Source organism: Aedes albopictus, chromosome 3, assembly GCF_035046485.1.
Source record: "Aedes albopictus strain Foshan chromosome 3, AalbF5, whole genome shotgun sequence".
NCBI classification, from domain to species: Eukaryota; Metazoa; Arthropoda; class Insecta; order Diptera; family Culicidae; genus Aedes; species Aedes albopictus.
In genome coordinates, this window is record NC_085138.1 from 72,511,236 (window position 1) to 72,530,744 (window position 19,509).

General features: G+C 38.0%; 1 protein-coding gene across 2 annotated transcripts in view; it reads left to right on the top strand.

Annotated features, from left to right (window-relative positions):
• LOC109399785 (synaptogenesis protein syg-1) overlaps nt 1–19,509 on the top strand; it is a 611,559-nt gene that overhangs the window by 15,925 nt on the left and 576,125 nt on the right. For both annotated transcript variants that reach the window (XM_062860224.1, XM_062860225.1), the window contains exon 3: nt 18,586–18,730. In XM_062860224.1, coding sequence (XP_062716208.1) covers nt 18,586–18,730 — 145 coding nt within the window. The remainder of the gene's footprint in view (nt 1–18,585; nt 18,731–19,509) is intronic.

Consider the following 19,509-nt stretch of genomic DNA (forward strand, 5'->3'; position numbering starts at 1 on the left):
GCACCGGTCGGAAGAGATGGTTGATAGAAAATATTATTGTTATTGTTACTGATATGGTGTAGGGTGCTGCTGTGTGCGACGGGCTGAGAAGGTGCGATTGAAGATTCGCACGGTAGACGACGGAATCGAGTTGTTTCCATCTACACCAATGCGGTGTAGGCACCCCAAACCAGAGAAAAGTAGGAACAGTGGCGTTCAGAAGTAAGTTGAAAATTTTTCGAATTACTGTAAAAGGCTATTCACACTAAAGGGTCTATTATTCCATATTTTTCTTTTCCTATAATTTCAAGAAATCCGACAAATTGTTTCGGAATTCCTCCGAATCTATGGCATTTTCTTTGGGAATTCCTTCATTAATTCTTAAAGCGACTCTTTCAGCAGTGTTCTTAAGAAATTCTATAATAATTTCTTAGATTAATTCACGAGAAAATTCTTCGGCAATTTCGTTAGGAATTTTTCCTTTATTTATGCTTAAATTCACTCATTAAGTGTCTTTGGCAATTCTTCCAGAGATATCACCGTCAATTTCCATAAGAATTCTAGTGGAAAATTCTTTATAGATCTTTCCGACATTTGTTTTCGCGTATTTCCCTATCAAATTCTTCAGAAAATCCTAAAAAAAAATCCATTAATGCTCCTATGTATGTGAATTGATCCGGTAAACTGTTAAACATTTCTTTGGGAAATTTATTCAGAAATTTCTTCTACAATCTTTTTGAGGATTCTACATTTGAGTCTAATGTTTTATGTTGACCTAGGAACCTAGGATACTAGAACCTACTGAAATGTTCATATTAATGCCACAAACATATAATTGAAAAAACAAACTTCAAGAATTGCTACTGAATCATGTACTTATTTCTAGAATAACTCATAGGTTATGCTGAAATGTTTGTTTTTAGCATTACAATTTCAGCAAGAGCCTTAAAAATGTTGTGAAAAACTTCAACGTTCGTTACAAGAATCTGATGCTTCTTCCAAAATCTGTTAGAAACTAAAAAAAAGGTTTGAAAATCTTTCAAAATACACTCTGTTTAAGCTTGATATTAAGTAGTTATTTGAAAAAAGAAATTGTCCAAAATTATTTAAACGGATTCAAACGGTAACTTTCTGTTGTTTTTGTTTGAGAAATTTCATGTAAAGAGTAGGACTTCCATCAGCAATTCTTTGGCCTTTTTTTTTCGAGAAATCGCTCTACAAATTATTTTGAAATATTTTGCCATTTTGTTGGGGATTTTATTTAAAAAAAATCCCGGAAATTCCTTAACAGTAATTCTTTTTCTCCGGGGTTTTTATTGTTCTTTCAGCATTTTTTCCTAATAATTTCTTAGAAATTCTTTCGGAAACGTTCTCCAAAAACTCGTCAAAAAAAAATAATAACGAGTTTCTCCGAGGGTTTTATGAAAAATTTTCCATCAAACTCTTCGGCATTCGAAGAACTCCTGCGATAAATAGTTTCAGGATTCTTCCTACATTTTTGAGAAATGGCATAGTATTTTTTTTTCAAAGTTGCCTCCGCCAATTTATTTTGAAATTTGTGCGAAAGATTTTTTATTAACTATTATGGCAATTTCGTAAGTTTTTTAAGAATCTCTACGACAATTTTTAAGGATTTTTTTTTCGAAGTTTCCATGAAAATTGTCCCGAAATTTTCGAAGAAAATAATGAATAAGTCATTTTTTGTTTGAAAATTCCTTCCTTCTTTTCTAATTTTAAAGTATTTAAAAAACTGGAATTTTTTTGCATGTATTGTGTTTTAGCTATACGCAAATTAAACATTCGTGTAAATTATTTCCACTAGCCACTTTCCTGAAATATTCTCAAGGAGTTCTTCGGGCAAGTTTCAGGCATATGCAATTTGTTAAAAACGATTCCGATAATTTGTTTCATATATTTTTTTATACATTTACTTTTGCAATTCTCCGGCAACTTTTTTATGGTTTCCTGTGGAATATCAATTGGAATTTTTCAGCGATTTTTTAAGGAATTTTTCCGTCATTTTTCCTTTGAATTTCTTTTGCAGATTCTCCAGAAATTATTCCACAATTTTTTTTGAGGAATTCCACCGGCAATTTCTGTAAATTTTCTGTAAATTCTGGAAATTTCTCAGATATTTCTTAAACGAAGTCAGGACCTGTTATTTTATAGACATTAGGAATCTTGATGGAAACTTTGCAAAGAATTGCTTTGATGATTACTTCAACAAGTCTGCTAAAATTCGTTAAAGAAATGCTCAAAGGATTGCCGGAAAAAATTGTTAAGGAATTTTTATGGAAATTGTTGAAGAAATTTCTTAAAAAGGTTCGACGGCGATTGTAATGTAATTTTTGAAGATATGCCAAGATATTTTGAAGAAAATCACTAGAAGTTTTCAAAGCAAATCACAAACATATTATCGAATGAACTTCTAAGGAAACTTATAGGACAATTTCCAAAGACAAGCTTTGAAAAATGGCGGTTTTCTCAGAAATTTCTCAGACATTTTCCTCCTGCTATTTTATTCAAGAGTTTCTCTGGTAGTTGTCCCTTGAATTCTCCTGGAAATTCCTCAGGTTTTTTCATGAAATCCTTCGACACTGTTACACTTTTCTGGTACACTGCTTCCCTTTTCCCTTATCCAACAATTTCTCGAGAATTTCATTAACAAATTAGAGCAGAGTTGTTACAGATATAAAAACTGAAATTTATAAAGAAATAGTGATGTTTTTTTTTATGTTGTCTTACTATTTGTGAATGTTAACTACAGCTTATTCTTCACATCTGCATTCCTCCAGAATTGTCAAGGATTTCTTCAGGAATTTCTTGAATGACTCCGTTCCGTTATTTCACTGATTAATCCCAAGATCTCATCAGGGATTACTTAAAGTTCTTCCTGGGTCTTCTCCTAGCAAACCTTCCGGGATTTCTATATTGATTCCATGGGTTTTATAGGAATCATAAGGAATTCCTGGATTTTATAAGGAATTCCGTCAGGGCATTCTTTCAGTGTTATTTTCGATGTTTATCCCGGGATTCCTTCATTGATTTTTCCCATAATTTATTAGGAGATTTCTTCCAAAATCTCAACCTCGTTCCTTCACTGATAATTCCAGAAATTCCATCAGTGATTACTTCAGGATTCTTCCAGGGATTTTCCCTTCAGAGACTTCTTTCGAGCTTAGTTTCAGGATTCCTTCTAACATTTCTTCATTGATACTTCAGGGGATAACCAGTTTTGCCGGGGTTCCTTTAAGGCTAAGCATTCCCCATAAGATCATACAGTCACCCAAGTAACATCGAATGCTGAATAGTAAGAGTATTAGCTGAACAATAGCTGGTTAATGGTGTCAATGGCTGAACACAATGACATCTGTATATTGGTCTGAAGTCTGGCTTGTTCAACCTCTTTAATCAGCAATACATAGTTGGCTGAATATCAAGTTGAAAACAATATTATTCATCTGGGTAACTAGCTTTAAAACATACACCAACATGCAGAATTAATCATCTGTTGTTCAACCTTTAATCAAATAATTTTTGACAGCTGACCCAGGCATGGTTTTCGTGAAGTCCACATCGCTTCTTCATTCTCAATACAGACTTAGTTCAACTTATGTTCTTGATTATTCAGACACAACAAATGTTCTTGTTTTCGAGGATATGTATACAATTGTGTGTGGTGTAGGTGCTAAGGTGAGTGACTATAAATCAGGAGGTCCAAGTTCAATTCCTAGTTTCCCACAGATTTATTTATACATTCCTAAACATCTACGAAGCTAATGTTAAAAAAAAGGCTCACGAAAGTGTTTTTATTTTATTTTTACACAATTAATAAATTTAATTTAATAATTGATTATGCGCATAATAAGCCTTAAATAAGCCTTCCAATGAACCTCAAATCAGCTAATGGTTGAATAAAATCATCAAAATAAGATGTTTAGGAGCTGAACAAAGGATTGTACCTCTTCTGCTCAGCTTTTGTTCAAATGAAGGCTGATTTAAAATAGTTGGAGAAACGTTTGTACAGCATCATATTGTTACCTGAGTACTTCCGACATTCCGTCATTGATTTCGTCCGATATTCATTTAGGGATTTTGTCTGGTGGTATACCTTCAGCGGTTTTCTCAGGGATTCCTTAGGAGTTTTCCCCCAAGATTCATTTATGGATTGCTCTCAGCATTTTTCCCAGGATTACTCCCGAAATTCCCTCATTGATCCCTCTCGGGAATGTTTAAAGGATTTATTCCAGATTTTTTTCAAGAAACTCATCCGGGGCTCCTTCATGATTATTACCTGATATTCCATCAATGATTCATCCGAGGATTCCTTCAATAAAAAAAAGTTTTTTTTTTCTGGAATTCCGCGATTCATTCAGGAATTCATTCCATCCTCTTATTGGTTTTTGAGTCCTGGATTCCCCTAAGATTCATTAAGGGTTTCTCTTGAGGATACGCCCTGGGAATACTTCATTGATTTATCCAGGGATTTTATTTCGGCATTCCTTCAGGTATACCTTCTGAGATGCATTTTGGTATTTCTCCTGGATGCTTTTAGGGATTCCTACAAAAATTATTGCCTTGATTCTTCATAGGTTTCCTTTAGAAGTTCATACCAACATCTGATTCCATCAGAAATACTTTCAGGGATTTCTCCCAGTTTTGCTTTGGGATTTTCTCCTGAAACTTCTTTTGGAGATTTCTTCAGAGAATCCTCTCACAATTCCTTCTGGAATACCTTTAGGGTATTCTACGTAATGCTTTCAGAGATCCCTCTCGAGATTCTTTCCAGGGCTTCTCCAGAAAATTTTATGAGTTTCCTTTTGAGACATTTCCAGGATTTGGTGCAATCAATATTCTTCTAGGGATTCCTTCAGGGACGTTTGCAAGGATTTTTTCCCAGGATAAATGGATAATAAATGGATTTCTCCTGGACTTCCATCATGGATTCCTCTCAGATTTCATATATTCAGTCCTCCCGGGATTCCACCACTGTTTCATCCCAGCTTTCCTTTGGTGATTCCTGCTAATATTGTTCCGAAGATTGACTATAAAATATATTATTATTATGTTTTTCGGATGGAGTTTCTGAAGGAATCCCGGAAGGAGTTCCTGAAGGTATCCCGGAAAGAGTTCCTGAAGGAATCCCGGAAGGAGTTCCTGAAGGAGTCCCGGAAAGAGTTCCTGAAGAAATCCCGGAAAGAGTTCCTGAAGGAATCCCGGATGGAGTTCCTGAAGGAATCCCGGAAGGAGCTCCTGAAGGAATCTCGGAAGGAGCTCCTGAAAGAATCTTGGAAGGAATTCCCAAAGCAATCCCGGAAGGATTTCTTGAAGGAATCCTGGAAAATATTCCTGAAGGAAATCTGCATGGAGTTCCTAGAGGAATCCTCGTAGGAGATTCTGAAATAATCCTGGAATGATTTCTTGAAGAAATCCAGACAGAATCCCGGAAGGTGTTTCTATTCCTTCGGAAACACCCTCCAGGATTCTTTCGGGATTACGGAAGAAATCCCTGGTGAAATTCGGGGAGAAGTTTCTGAAGGAATTCCGTATGGATTACCGTAAGTTTTTGCCTAAGTAAATTTCACATTGAATTCCTCTATAAGTCTCCGAAAGAACTCTTGGAGGAATACAAGAAGATATCCTGAAAAGAACTCAAGGAGGAATCTCAGAAAAAAGCTTCTCTTTGAATTACATAAGGAACTCCTGGCGGAATCATTGAAGTTAACTGTTGGAAAATTTAGGATTTTCCTAGAAGATTCCAGAAACAATTTTTTTCCTGGAGTCCTGGAAAAAATTTCATGAGTATTTTTGATAGAATCTCGAAAAAAAATCTTGCAGAAATATTCAAAAGAAGAAATCCTCAAAAAGAATCCCAGAAGGAACTCCTTCAGATATCTAGAAAAGCATTCCTCAAGGTACTCCAGAAGAAACTCTTAGAGGAATCACAGAAGGAACTCCTGAAGGAATCTCAGAGAGTACTTCTGAAAAATTTTCAAAATGGGGAACTCTAAAAGAAACACCCTGAGAAATCTCAGAAGGGTTTTTTTTTTCTTTAGAAACTGTAGCTTTCCTCAAGGATTTTCTTCCAAAATTCCTTCAAGAATTCTTTTCGGAGCTGTCTCAGATATTTGATCGAATGTTTTTAGCTGGTATTTCTCTAGAAATTATTTGTTATATGCGTCCATGAAATCCTTCCCAGATTTTTCAGGTTTTTTTTAGTGGTTCCTCCAGGAATTCGTCATAGAACTCCACCGAGAATTTATTCGTGGAGTACTTTAGATGCTTCTTGTGTCTGGAGTTGCTGCTGGAATTCCTCAAGGAGTTCCTACTTTCCAGGTATGAGTCCTCCACTCCATGAGTATACCTTGCGGAGGCCCTTCTGCGATTTTTCACAGGATTCTTCAAAGAATAACCAAGAGTTCCTTCTGAGATTCTCCCGAAACTTTGAGGAAAAAATGACAGTTCATATTTGTCCAACAAATTTCGATCACCACTGTAAACTCCATCGCCAGTAGCAGCTATTCCCAGCCTGGTGCCATCCAACTAACGCCCACGCTTGGTCTCTGGGTATGGGTGATGGAACTTTATTGATCTTGTTGAAAGCGAGATGTGTCGTTATCGGCGAAGATTTGTTGCTACAAGAAAATTGGGAATAATCAAACCATCGAGTAGGTAGCAACAGCAGCGACAGCGACGACATCATCACCCGGAGCCATCACCTCGGAGGATATTGTAGAATCAGCAGCAGCAGCGGCAGCAGCAACAGCGAAGATGAAAGAGTTGATTTGCGTCAAACGACAAAATCGTTGTCGGTCGCTACCGCGCTGGTTTTGATCATCTCCATCGCGTCGTGGAATCCCGTCTCGTTCGTATGGTGAAGCAGCCAGCAACACGGGCTTTGAAGATTGTCGGTTCTTTTGAACGAACGGTATCCATTCCTTTGCGCGCGGAACTCAAGGTAAAATATCTCATCCGGTGCGGTGCGGGGAAACGTCTTCGTTCGCCGAGCCATTCACAATCGTCGCTCATTATGCTTAAATGATTACCAAAATTCCCTTCTGCAAGAAAAGCGGTTAAGGAAAGGTATAACTGCCAGGCGAACGCAAACATCCGTTGGGTTGGGATTTTCGAAGACGGAGGGGAAAAACGTACCTGCCAGCAGTATCTTCTGGGAAGAGTTCAGCTTCTTAATCCTTTTCACGGGATTTTTTTTGCCCCGCGTGGTGTCACAAACCGCTAGGAAAAATATTTTGCCACCGCTACCCTTCCAGAACAAAAACTTATCCGTTTTACTAAGAACGGATCATCCGGCCATTCGGAAGTAAACAGCTGCTATCCCCAAAAAATACAAGTTCTTATAATCGGGAAGGTCGCCCTTTGTGGTGTCATTTTGTCTTACCCAGTTTTCGTTGAAAGCAAGTCAGTCTAGTTTTCTTTTAAGAAACAAGGAAATGCACCATACATGACTGAAAAAAAAACCTTTAGGACACTACCATTGAATTAATATGGTAACGAAGCTAATGCTATGGACGAATTTCGCGCCAACTCGACCAGTGGTTGGCAACACCCTCTCAGAATCGAATGAAACTTGGTGGGCATAAAGACTAGGTTTTTATAAGCAACTTTGCATACTTAAATTTTCGAAAATTTTCAAGAGTAACATTTGAAGAGGGCCTAACTTTTTTTCGAAAAATTTTTAAAAATCGATGTAACTCAAAAATGACAAGACCTATAGAAAAGTGTTGTATGGGGGACTTTTAGAGAATTGTCCAAGCTGTCATGAAACAATATTTTAAAAATTCTAAATACATTTTTACACGCTAAAAAATATATTTTTAAAATTAAAAGTCAATTTACAGAAAATGCCCACTTTTTTATGTTTTGAAATTTTTTTCCAAGAAAGTCAATATTGTTGCCTAACTTTCCTCCATACATCACAAGATGGGCACTTTTAAGGAAAAAAAGTTTTTCTAACAAAAACTTTTTCATGTTATTTTTTTAGCGTGTTGCGCATTAACTCGTACGGGATGTATTAAGAATCCTTATACCCATTTAATAACACTCAATGGGCATTACAACTTTGTTTGATTGGGTGCCTTCTTTTTCTTGGCGTTACATCCCAACTGGAATAGAACCTGTTTCTCAGCTTGTTTTGATATCTGAATGCTTAAAACAGCATTCTGTTTGCTGAAATTGTATTATTGTGTGCCTAGAACCAGTGAACTAACATCATTATTAGAAGCGAATGATAAAGAATCGGTTTCATTTCAACAATGGCTAACCACTGATCGATGCAATTTGGAAACTATTACTAAGACTATAGACGAGTTTGTTCCGTATTTTGTAGAAAAAGTTGATAAGCTTATAACTCATGATTTCATTTATAAAGAACAATCCTCATTTTTGCGGGATAAAAAAGAATCTCTTAAACAGGGTGAAGTATTAACAATTTGTGACTTTTCAGAAAATTATTCATTTATCATTCAAAATTCAGCTCAAGGTTACCATTGGAATAATTCTCAAGCTACCATTCACCCCTTTGAAGTGTACTACAGAAAAGAAAATAAGTTGGAAAACTTGAGCTTTATAATAATATCTGAAGTACTTAAGGTATGCGCACAGCAAAATCTGGCCAAAGAAAATCAAGCAGTAATAATTCATTCCAACTTATTCCCAAACCAAAAGCAATTCATCGTAAAAAAGCATTAATTTACTTTAAATCAACATCAAGACATTGCTGATTTGACTTGTTATATCCGTCATCTCGAGTTTTGAGCTTGAGTCCTTCCGTAAAGTTTTGCACAGTACCTTCGACCGCATGCCAAGAAATTTTTACCACCTTTGTGTCAAAATCAATCTTATTTTTCGATGAAAGCTGTCGTTCTTGACATTTTTTGAAGGTTCCAATTCACGGTTACTCAATATTTTTCAATTGGCTCATACACTTCAATATGAGATTTTACGTTTTTTTAGAAAAATGCAGTACAATTTCTACATAGTTTTCTGCATACAAACGCAAGCATTCTCCGCCAAAAACAGGGGACAAAAATCAATTCAAATCAATACACAATATCTAAGCTTTTGAATAAGGGATGCCAGCCATTTTTCCCGACATTTCCCGTAGTGAAAAAGATGATTTGCTGTACATGTATTTCTAAAAGTTCGGTTTTTCAAACCACAAATTCATATTGTTGACCAAACTATGTATTTCTTGCCAAACTTCGATTTTTTCTTGCTCTTAAGTTGATCTGCAACCTTTCTAGGTTGTAATGATGTATAGAACCGAATACTTGAAAGCCAACTTAGGTCTGCGGGGACGGTCGCTTTAATGTACATTGTCAGATTTTCAGCACGTTTGTGCAAAAACTTTTCGAGGACTTCTTGTTCCCTTGACTCTATTTTAAACACAATGTCAAAATATATCCCGAAGTAAATATTTTTCGATTCCTTACACAATAAGCTTTCATTTGCGCCAGAGATTGCCACGATTCGTTGAAAATAGAGAAATTTCTATCCAAAATGCGGTGGCTAGATTTTGCTGTGTGCATACCTTACACACGATACAACAGCAGTTCAGTTATTTATATCAAAACTGCTGGATTTCATTAAACAATCGATTGATTTCTCAAAAATTACTTTCATGTCAGATGGAGCAGCAGCTCATTAAGAACAAAAAAAAATTTGCCAGTTTGTGCAGTTTTCGGTCCAATTATGGATTGGAAACAGAATGGCACTTCTTCGCAACTTCACATGGCAAAGGTCCATGTGACGCTATTGGAGGTACTCTCAAGCGAAAGGCAAAACGAGCAAGTCTTGCTCGAGATTATGGAAACACAATCACAACTCCTCGAGAACTGTATGACTGGGCAGTTAAACAGTCAGATATACATATGACAAAATTGAATTTTTGCTTTATTTCAAATGAACAATATGCAAAAATGACGGATGAACTTGAAGAACTATACACATACAGTCACGTAAAAACAATACCTGGTACACAAAAATTTCATTCATTTGTGCCAATTTCTGAAAATCAAATTGAAGCGAAGAAGTTTTCGAATTCAAAAGATAATCCAAAAAAGTTTACTTTGTTTCAGATAGACTAAAGATCTAATATTCAAAAAACGTTACAATAGAATGTATAAAAGAAGGATGTATATATTGTAGAAAAGAAAATAATTGAACACACATATACATATGTACATATTTCATCAATACACAAGCGTTTTCATTGATATAAAACCCTAAAAGCAAATTTGTCTTGAGCCCTTTCCAATATCAAGCACGTTTTCAATGTCAAGCACGTTAAGATATTAAAAAAGTAGTTGAGCCCATTAAGTTTTAATGGATTGTCATTAGGATTCTGGATACATTACTGTACGAGTTAATGCACAACACGCAAAAAAAAAATAAAATGAAAAAGTTTTTTTTAGAAAATTTTTTTTCCTTAAAAGTGCCCATCTTGTGATGTATGGAGGAAAGTTAGGCAAGTATATTGTCTTTCTTGGGAAAAAAAATCCAAAACATAAAAAAGTGGGCTTTTTCTGTAAATTGACTTTTAATTTTGAAAAGATATTTTTTAGCGTGTAAAACATTTTTTTTATATTTTTTAAATATGTTTTCTTGAAAGCTTGGACAATTCCCTAAAAGTCCCCCATACATCACTTTTTTGTACAACTTATCATATTCGAGTTATATTTTTTGTAAAAAAAAAACGGCTAATGCGCAACACGCTAAAAAAACTAACATGAAAAAGTTTTTGTTAGAAAAACTTTTTTTCCTTAAAAGTGCCCATCTTGTGATGTATGGAGGAAAGTTAGGCAACCATATTGACTTTCTTGGAAAAAAATTTCAAAACATAAAAAAGTGGGCATTTTCTGTAAATTGACTTTTAATTTTAAAAATATATTTTTTAGCGTGAAAAAATGTATTTAGAATTTTTAAAATATTTTTTCATGAAAGCTTGGACAATTTTCTAAATGTCACCCATACATCACTTTTTTGTACATCTTATCATATTCGAGTTATTTTTTGTGAAAAAAAAAACGGTTAAAGAACTTTGACTCTTTTTAAATGTTAGTCTAGGTTAATTTTGAAAAAACAAAATACGCAAAGTTGCTTGAAAAGGTAAAGTCTTGAAACCTACAAAATTTCATAACATTCTGAGGGGGTGCTGCCAACCCCGAAGACGAGTTGGTGCGAAATTCGTCTATGTTCAAACTGCGCCCTATATCAAGTAATATAGAGCGGTTCTTTATATAGGGGCTATATCAAATTCTATATTGCTTGATATCCCACACAGAAAAAAAATGAAATTAAAATTCAGCGAGAAATCATGCCCATAAAGGGAATGCTAGAATTAGTGCACTTTTACATGAGATATAATGTAAAATTACATTACCTTCGTGTAAATTTCCGCCAACTGTCGCGTAAACCATCATGGACATCAACTGATTACACGACAATTAGCGGAAATTTACACGAACGTAACGTAATTTTACATTATATCTCATGTAAAAGTGCACTAACTCTAGCATGCCCTTTATGTGCATGATTTTTCGCTGAATTTTACATGAATCTTTTTTTCTGTGCATACAAATCAGTTGTCATCCTATATTAAGAACGGAACGTGATGTGTAAAGCGTATATCAAGTTTGTTTCGTAATATAAACCCGAAAAGTTGTGGTTGGCAACCCGGCCAACATAGTGCTGGGTGATATTTTATGTTGCGGTATTTTATGTTGCTAAACGTCAAGTCGCACGCAACCAAAACAAAATAACAAAAAAAAATTAAAAAAAGTTATCAGTTGCTGAATGCTATTATGGGTTTACCGGCTACTTGTATTCACCGTTCCAAAGTAGCTGTTTTCATATTAAAGTCAACTTAATTGTCAAATTAACTTAACTTAATGAATTTACTTAATTGTCATTTAGGTCCCTCCATTTAGGTAACGTTACCTAAATGGAATTAGATTGTGTTCAGAGCAGTTGCAGTATTCAAGATTACAGATAAAGTTGGTTTACGGGAAAAAAGCAGAATTAAAAGTTAAAGGACGTTAACGGAGTGTTTAAGAGTTTCAAGTTTAAGAGTACCCGAGAACTCCCTGGAGTTTAGGCCATCTAATCTACAAGCGTACTCAGTGATCTATTGGAGCATTATGAAAGAAACTTATGCTTGCACAGCCTCATGTTGCTATGTGTTGCCAAGTGGTGAGATCGTTGTCAGTTTGAGGATCTCTAAGAACTTCCTTTCGTATAGGTCATCGGATCTACCAATGATTCTTTCAGGTTTTCCAGGTCTTCCTTGAGTGTAGGCCATCGAATTTACGAGGGCTACTAGTTGTATCTAAGAGCATTAAGAATGAGGTTTATACTCACACAGCCCCAGGCATCTATGTTATATCAAGAGGTGGGTTCTATGATTGTATAGCATATCCGAGAATTTTCTAGAATTAAGGCCATCTGATTTACAGGCGTAATCAGTGATCTATTGGAGTATTATGAATGAAATTTAAGCTTGCATAGTCTCATGCAACTATGTGCTGTCAAATGGTGAGTTCGTTGTCAGTTTTTAAGATCTCAACTTCCTTGAGTGTGGGTCATCGGATCAATTAACGTATTTGGTTGTCTCTAAGAGATTTACGGTTAAGGTTCATACTCACACAACCTCAGGTAACTATGATCTATCAAATTTTGAGTTCGAAGAATCTTTAAGGGTCTCCAAGAACTCCCTTGAGTATACTGCCCCCACTCGCATAACAGTCCCATTTTTGCTGGGTTTCCTATTCATATGGGACTGTTATGCGAGTGGGGGCAGTATAGGCCATCGAATCTACGAGGACTAAACGATAAAACGCTCTGAAACGACTTTAAAAGCTTTGAAACGCCTCTTGAACCCCTAAAAACCTTTCGTGAAATTCATCTAAGAGCCTCTGAAGACCTCCTCCCTAAAAAACCCCTGTGGAACCTCCTGAAATACCCTGAAACTCCCTGAAATGCTTTGAAACGCCTTGTAACACTTTGTAACGCCTCTGAAACCCTCATTTAACCTCAGTGAAATTTGCTTGCGGCCCCTCAAACTCACAGAAAACTTCCTGAAATGCCTTGAAACGCATCGAATCGCTTCGAAACGCCTCTGAAACCCCTTTGAAACCTGTGTGAAAGCCTCTGAAGCCCCGTAAAGCCCCTGTGAAGCCTCCTAAAACGCCTTGAAACGCTTTGAAACGCTATGAAACGCCTCTGGAACCCCTATGAAGCCTACGAGAAATTCACCTGCGAGCCTCTGAAACCTCCTGAATCCCTCCTGAAACGAATTGGGACGCCATGAAACGCCTTGAAACGTCTCTTAAACCCATATAAAACTTCCGTGAAATTCACATGAGAGCGTGAAAAACTCCTGTGAAACTTCCAGAAATGCTCAGAAACGCTCTGAAACGCGTTAAAACGCCATGAAACGCCTTGAAACGCTTTGAAACGCCTCTTAAGCCATTATAAAACTTCCGTGAAATTCGCTTGAGAGCGTCTGAAGCCCCCTAAAACCCCTGATGCCTCTGAAGCCCCCTTAAGGCCCCTTAAACCTCCTGAACTCCCTGAAACGTATTAAAACGCCCTGAAACGCCTCGAAACGTTTTGAAACTCCTCTAAAACCACTATTAAACCTTTGGCTTTACACCTGCGACCCTCTGAAGGCACCCTGAAACCTCCTGAAATGCCATGAAACGTTCTGCAACACCTTGAAATGCTTTGAAATGCCTCTGAATCCCCCATGAAACCTCCGTGAAACTCACCTGAGAGTTTCTGAAGCCCCACAAAACCTCTCTGAAACCTCCTGGATCGCCTTAAAACATCTCTGAAACACAAATGAAACCCATGTGAAACGCACCTGAAAGCCTCTAAAGCCCCCTAAAATACCTCTGAAACCTCCTGAAATGCCCTGAAACGCCTTAAAACGCTTTGCAATGCTTCTGAAATCCGTGAAGTTCACCAGAGAGCATATGAAGCCCCCTAAAAGCCCTCTGAAATCTCCCGAAACGCCTGGAAACGTCTCTGCCCCTTGAACTCCCTTGAAATCCATCTGGCCACCCCCCTTTACATCTGAAAGCCTTTATCCCCTCCCCTTTGCATCTGCAAATCACTTGCCTTTCTCAAACTTCTTCGCAACCTCTAAATCCATTTAGGTAATGAACTGAATCCATTTAGGCAATGAATCATTTTAGGTAAAAAAAATATTTAGGCAGTCCCAACTCGGTAGTTCCTAGGACATTCATCCATCGGTTGCTCGTATTTTTTTTTCAGTCGCTCACCGGAAATCCCTCCAAGGGTTCCGGTAGTCCGGTAGTCCTTTAGCAACACTTTTAGCGGTTTCGCGGAAATTCTTCCAGGATTTCTTCACAAATATTCACCAGTAATTTTCCGGGAATCGCTTGATGGGTTCTCCAGGAATAGTTTCAGAAGTTTCACAGGAATTCCTTGTGAAGTTCACCAGGAATTCCTCCAACATTTACGTGAGATCCCTCCATGACTTTCATGGTCATCTGGTTTTCCTAAAAAATTATCCTAAGCTGACCGAATATTCCATCCAACGAATACATTCACAAGTTTCCCGGGAATTTCTGTAAAAGCTTTAGAAGCGAATCAGTATTTATTTAAGAAATTCCTCCAGGACGTTTCCAAATTCCTGTAAAAGTTTTCCTCTTCAATACATAAAATACTGATCATGCGGTCTGATGAGCAATTTTCAAAAGGTGATCCATCTGCCAGCGATTTTAGAACGGGGAAAATTGGTTACATTTTAAGTAATTCAGATTTTCTCAATGAAAGTCTCCAGTTTCTCGAGAATTCCTCCAGGAGTTCCTTGGGAATTCCTCCATGAGTTGATAGGAAGTTATTCCAGAAATTCCTAGGAAATTCTTCCAGGAATTCCTCTAGGAGTTCCCCGCCACGAGTTTCTTGTAAATTCCTTCAGGAGTTAATTTGTAGTTCCTCCAGAAGCTGCTCGGGAATTCCTCCAGGATGTTTTCGATAGTTGCTCTAGGTGTCCTTAGGGAATTTCTAGAGAAGTTATCTGTAAATTCCATCAGGAGTTCCACGGGATTTCCTCCAAGAATTGCTCGGGAAGTCTTCCAGGAATTCTTCTAAAAATCCAATGAATTCCATCTAGAAATTTCTCGGGGATTCCTGCAGGAGTTCCTAGAGAAGTTCCTAGAGAATTCCTAGAGAAGTTCATCGGAAACTTCATCAAAAGCTCCTCGGGGATTCCTTTAGTATTCTTCGTGAATTTATCCAGGAATTCCTCGAGAATTCCATCGAGAGATTCTAGAAATTTTCTGAAGGAGCATCCTCAGGGATTCCTCCAGGAGTTCCTCTGCGGAGTTTCTGCGGGAATTCTTCCAGGAATTCCTCCAAGATTTCCTCGCCAGGAGTTTGCTGGAAATTCCTTCAGTAGTTATTCGGGAATTCCTCTAGAAGTTCCTCGGTAATCGCTCCAGAAGTTCCTCAGGAATTCCTCCAGAAATTCATCGGGAATTTGCCCAGGTGTTCCTCAAAAAGTCTTACAAGAATTCCTATAAGAGTTCCTCGAGAAATCTTACGGGAGCTTCTACATGGATTCCTCCGGCATTCGATCAGGAGTTCCCTGGGAATTATTCCAGGATTTCCCCGGGAATTATTTCAAAAGTTTCTCGGAAATTTCTACAGGAGTTCTGCGGGAAATCCTTCAGGATATCCCCAGGAATTCCTTCAGGACTTCCCTGGGAATTCTTCCAGTAGTTCTTCGGGAATTCCTCCAGGAGTTCCTCTTGAATTCTACCAGAAGTTTCTAAGAATTACATTCATGAGTTCCTCGGAAATTTATCCAGGAACTCCTCCAGGACTTACCTCGGGAATTCCTTCAGGAGTTTCCCGGGAATTAATCCCGCGGTTTCTAGGGAGTTCTTACAAGAATTCCCTTGACATTCATTCAGGGCATCTCCGTTGATTTTTGTTCCCCGGGAATTGATTCCCGATTTCTCGGAAAGTTGTGCGGGAAATCCTTAAAGTGATTCTTGGGAATTTCTCCAGGGATTCTTTAGGAATTTCTTCAGGAGATTGTTGAGAATTTCTGCAAGAGGACCTCGGGAATTCATCCAGGAGATCCACGTAAATTCCTTCAGGAGTTCCCCGGGAATATCTCCAAGGGTACCTAGGGGATTCCTCCAAGGGTTATCCGAGAATCCCTTCAGTACTTCCGAGAAATCCTCTAAGAGTCCAGAAGGTCCTTGTGAATTCCTCCAACAGCTCCTCACGAGTTGCTTCAAAGATTCTTGAAAGAGGTCATTGGAAAGTCCTGTAGGAATTCCTTCAGGAGTATCTCGAGAATTCATGCAGAAGTTCCTCGAGAATTTCTTCTGGTGTTCCTCGAGGATTCTTATAGAAGTTCTCGGAACTTCCTCTAGAAGTTCCCTGGATCTCCTCCAGGAATTCCTCTGGGATTCCTCGGGAATTCCTTTCGAAGTTTCTTAGGAATTCCTTCCTGAGTTCTTCGTGAATTGCTCCAGGAGTTCCTCGGGAATGATGCTCAAATGATGGAATGGCTGTGGCAGTATGGCCGAACTTTCGTTAATTTCGGGTTTAACATTTTAAAAATGATCTACAATAACCTTTTTAGGCATTACATTGTTCATGTTGCCTTTTAAGCTCTCTCTATGAATAAAGAAAAACCTTTTGACTGACTGCTAACGACTGTAATTGATGAGAATTTCGCTAGTTTTACGGCTCTTTCAGTCTATATTAAGCAGCTAAAACGTCTTTTACATCTACTGTCCTACGTTTCGGTGTGTATTTCACCCTCTTCTGGAAATTAGAGGCGCGCTCATAGAAGAATAACATTCATATGACATTCTTATTCATAAACAACGACATACTTGTTGATATTCTTATGGTCTTAAAAGGAATTCAGCCACAGTTCGGCATATCATTCATTGCGAAATGAAAAACGTATCTCATCATATGAAAATGAGACCATATCAACGTCCATAACCATTTTCATTCCGCCACTCAAAGTCTTGAAAAGGCACCCCATTCGCATATGTTTATGTAAATGCACCACTCTCCATCCTTGGACGACAGGGCAGGGATGGCTTCTCGTCATTACCCGTGGCGTAGAGAAAGGCACTCTGCTCTGCAGCCGCCAAGGTCGGGGCTAGAATATTTTACCGAAATAAAAGCATCCGGTCCATTCCGGGTCGTGGAACAGCAAATCACGCTCTCCGTTTGTTATGCATATACTGATATGATATGCGTATTACGTTGTAAAACATGCAAATGGAAAAATGTGGCACGTTCATTCTTTTTCGAGAACAATGTACCTCGCTCGCAGCTGTCTATGCTAATTTTGCACCGAGTATTCTACAGCAGATCCGTTTTGTATGCTGTGGCAGATATGGCAACCTTCCGGCGGGATACTAATCTTGACCATCTTCAGCTGACAGCGAATTGCACAATCAAATTACGCTAATTAATCGCGTCTAATCGCCGAGTCTGTTAGCCGGATTCAACTGGTCCCCTCGCGTTCGCTTTAGACTCAGCACGTGCTACCGTTGATAAATTGGCCCCTAAACGAGCGACAATTCTCGATCCACTTCTCAAAATACCGGCTAAGATGCTTCCACTGAAAAGGCGCAATTAATTTCTCCTTCGGAAAGGAAATGAACCCATCCATAAACTCCTCCAGCAGAGGAAAGAAAAAAGGTCGGCCGCACCCACCCTGCCCGGGAGCCGCCGAAGAAAACAAACTTAAAATTCAAATAAACCTTCGGGTTGGCCTTTTTCCGCTTGTCTGGCAGTCTTCGGGGCATTTTTTTTTTTTCAATTTCAACAATCCAATTTAGACCCCATAACTTCTTTATCCGTTTGAAGAATTATAATTACTCGAATGAACCCTTTTCTCGTCTTCTTTTTGCGAAGTTCGACTCCTACGGGAACAGTGGCGTAGCAGGGATCCTCGGATTTTCCTTCACATAATGTCAAAATTTCGACTGCTACCGTTTCTGATTCATCCTAGCTCGTCTCTTTCCTCCTACTTTGTATCTTTCTATCTACTTTTCTCTTTCTTCTATATAAACAGCAACCTGATGCAATATACATCTCATCTCTAAGTTTTTAGCCATCGCTAGAAGCAGAAATGGATTGAAAAAGCCGTTTCTTCTTACTTCTAATTTTCATCCCAGCACAGTGCCAAGCTATCATATAACGCCTACATCCTACAAGTTATGCAACTTAGTGAACTGTGCCGCTTCACAGTAATCTTTACACAATCTAACCTCTGCTCATTTGGAACCGTCCCTCTTACTACGCCAGTGGCCACCAGGTCCAAACTCTTCAAGCCCGGAGCAACCTTTCGAGTCGGCGAACTTTGCTCACCGCATTTTGCAAACTGCAAACAAACGAGATGAACCGGTGGTGGAAATCCGGAATAATCCACCTAATATACTTTAGAAATTATCGGTCATTCATTCCCCTTGAAGCTGTTTGAACAATCTTTCCAGTCTTTTCCAGTTAATTCCGAAGCCATGATTTATCGATATGTCTTAAAGTTTGTTTTTTTTTTCCACAATTTTCCCCTTCCAGACGTCCGAGAACGGTAACAGTACCACTTCGCTGCTGAGCTTCACGCCGACGAGGGATGACCACGGGCGAACCCTCACCTGTCGGGCCGTCAACGAGCTGGTCAAGCGGGGGACGAAGGAGACCTCGATCAAGCTGAACGTTTTCTGTAAGTACCCTACCTACCTAACTATGAACAGAGAGAAAAAAGTACATCACGTGACCGGTCAGACATGGGCTACACCACTTCTGTTTGATTAGGCGGCCGTTGCCATCATTGCATTGCACAATGGGTCCAGAGCCGTGTTTACGAAGACAAAAATGTTTGTGCCTAAAACATAAGTTTAAGATACATGGTGTCTTTGGGAAACTTTCTTCTTATTTTTCGACCTTTTTTCTCATTATTGTGAAATTAGGGTGGTCCCTCTAGTTTCGCGGATCCAAATATCTGCTTTTTAATAGTTTTATGTACGTTCACAAAATGTTCTACAAAGTTGTAAAAGAACTTATTTAGAGCAAGTTTGCCGAAGAAACCGTTATTCTATCTCTTATGGTTCCTAACTTATATTTTTTTAAAAGATTCATGTTAGGGTGATCCATGAATTTCAGTTTTCCTGAAATAACTTTTAATTCGTTCGTTTCTCGTAAATACTTTGTTCAGAGCACTTTTAGAACTATCAACGACGCATATTTTTTCCAAAGAGCTCAAAGTTCTAACTCTCATAGTTAAGAAGATATTGGCATTTTTCTTCGAAAAATCACTTTTTTTTCAAAATGTCATATCTCAAAAAGGAGCAAATGGATTTCCAATCACCCGGTTGCATTGGAAAGATCGTACTCTGTTCTATTTATGGTGAAAAAACTGTAGATACCTTTTTTGTTAAAAGCTTTTTATTGAATTTTGAAAATACGATTTTTTTCATGGAAAAGCAGTTGTAACTTTGAAAA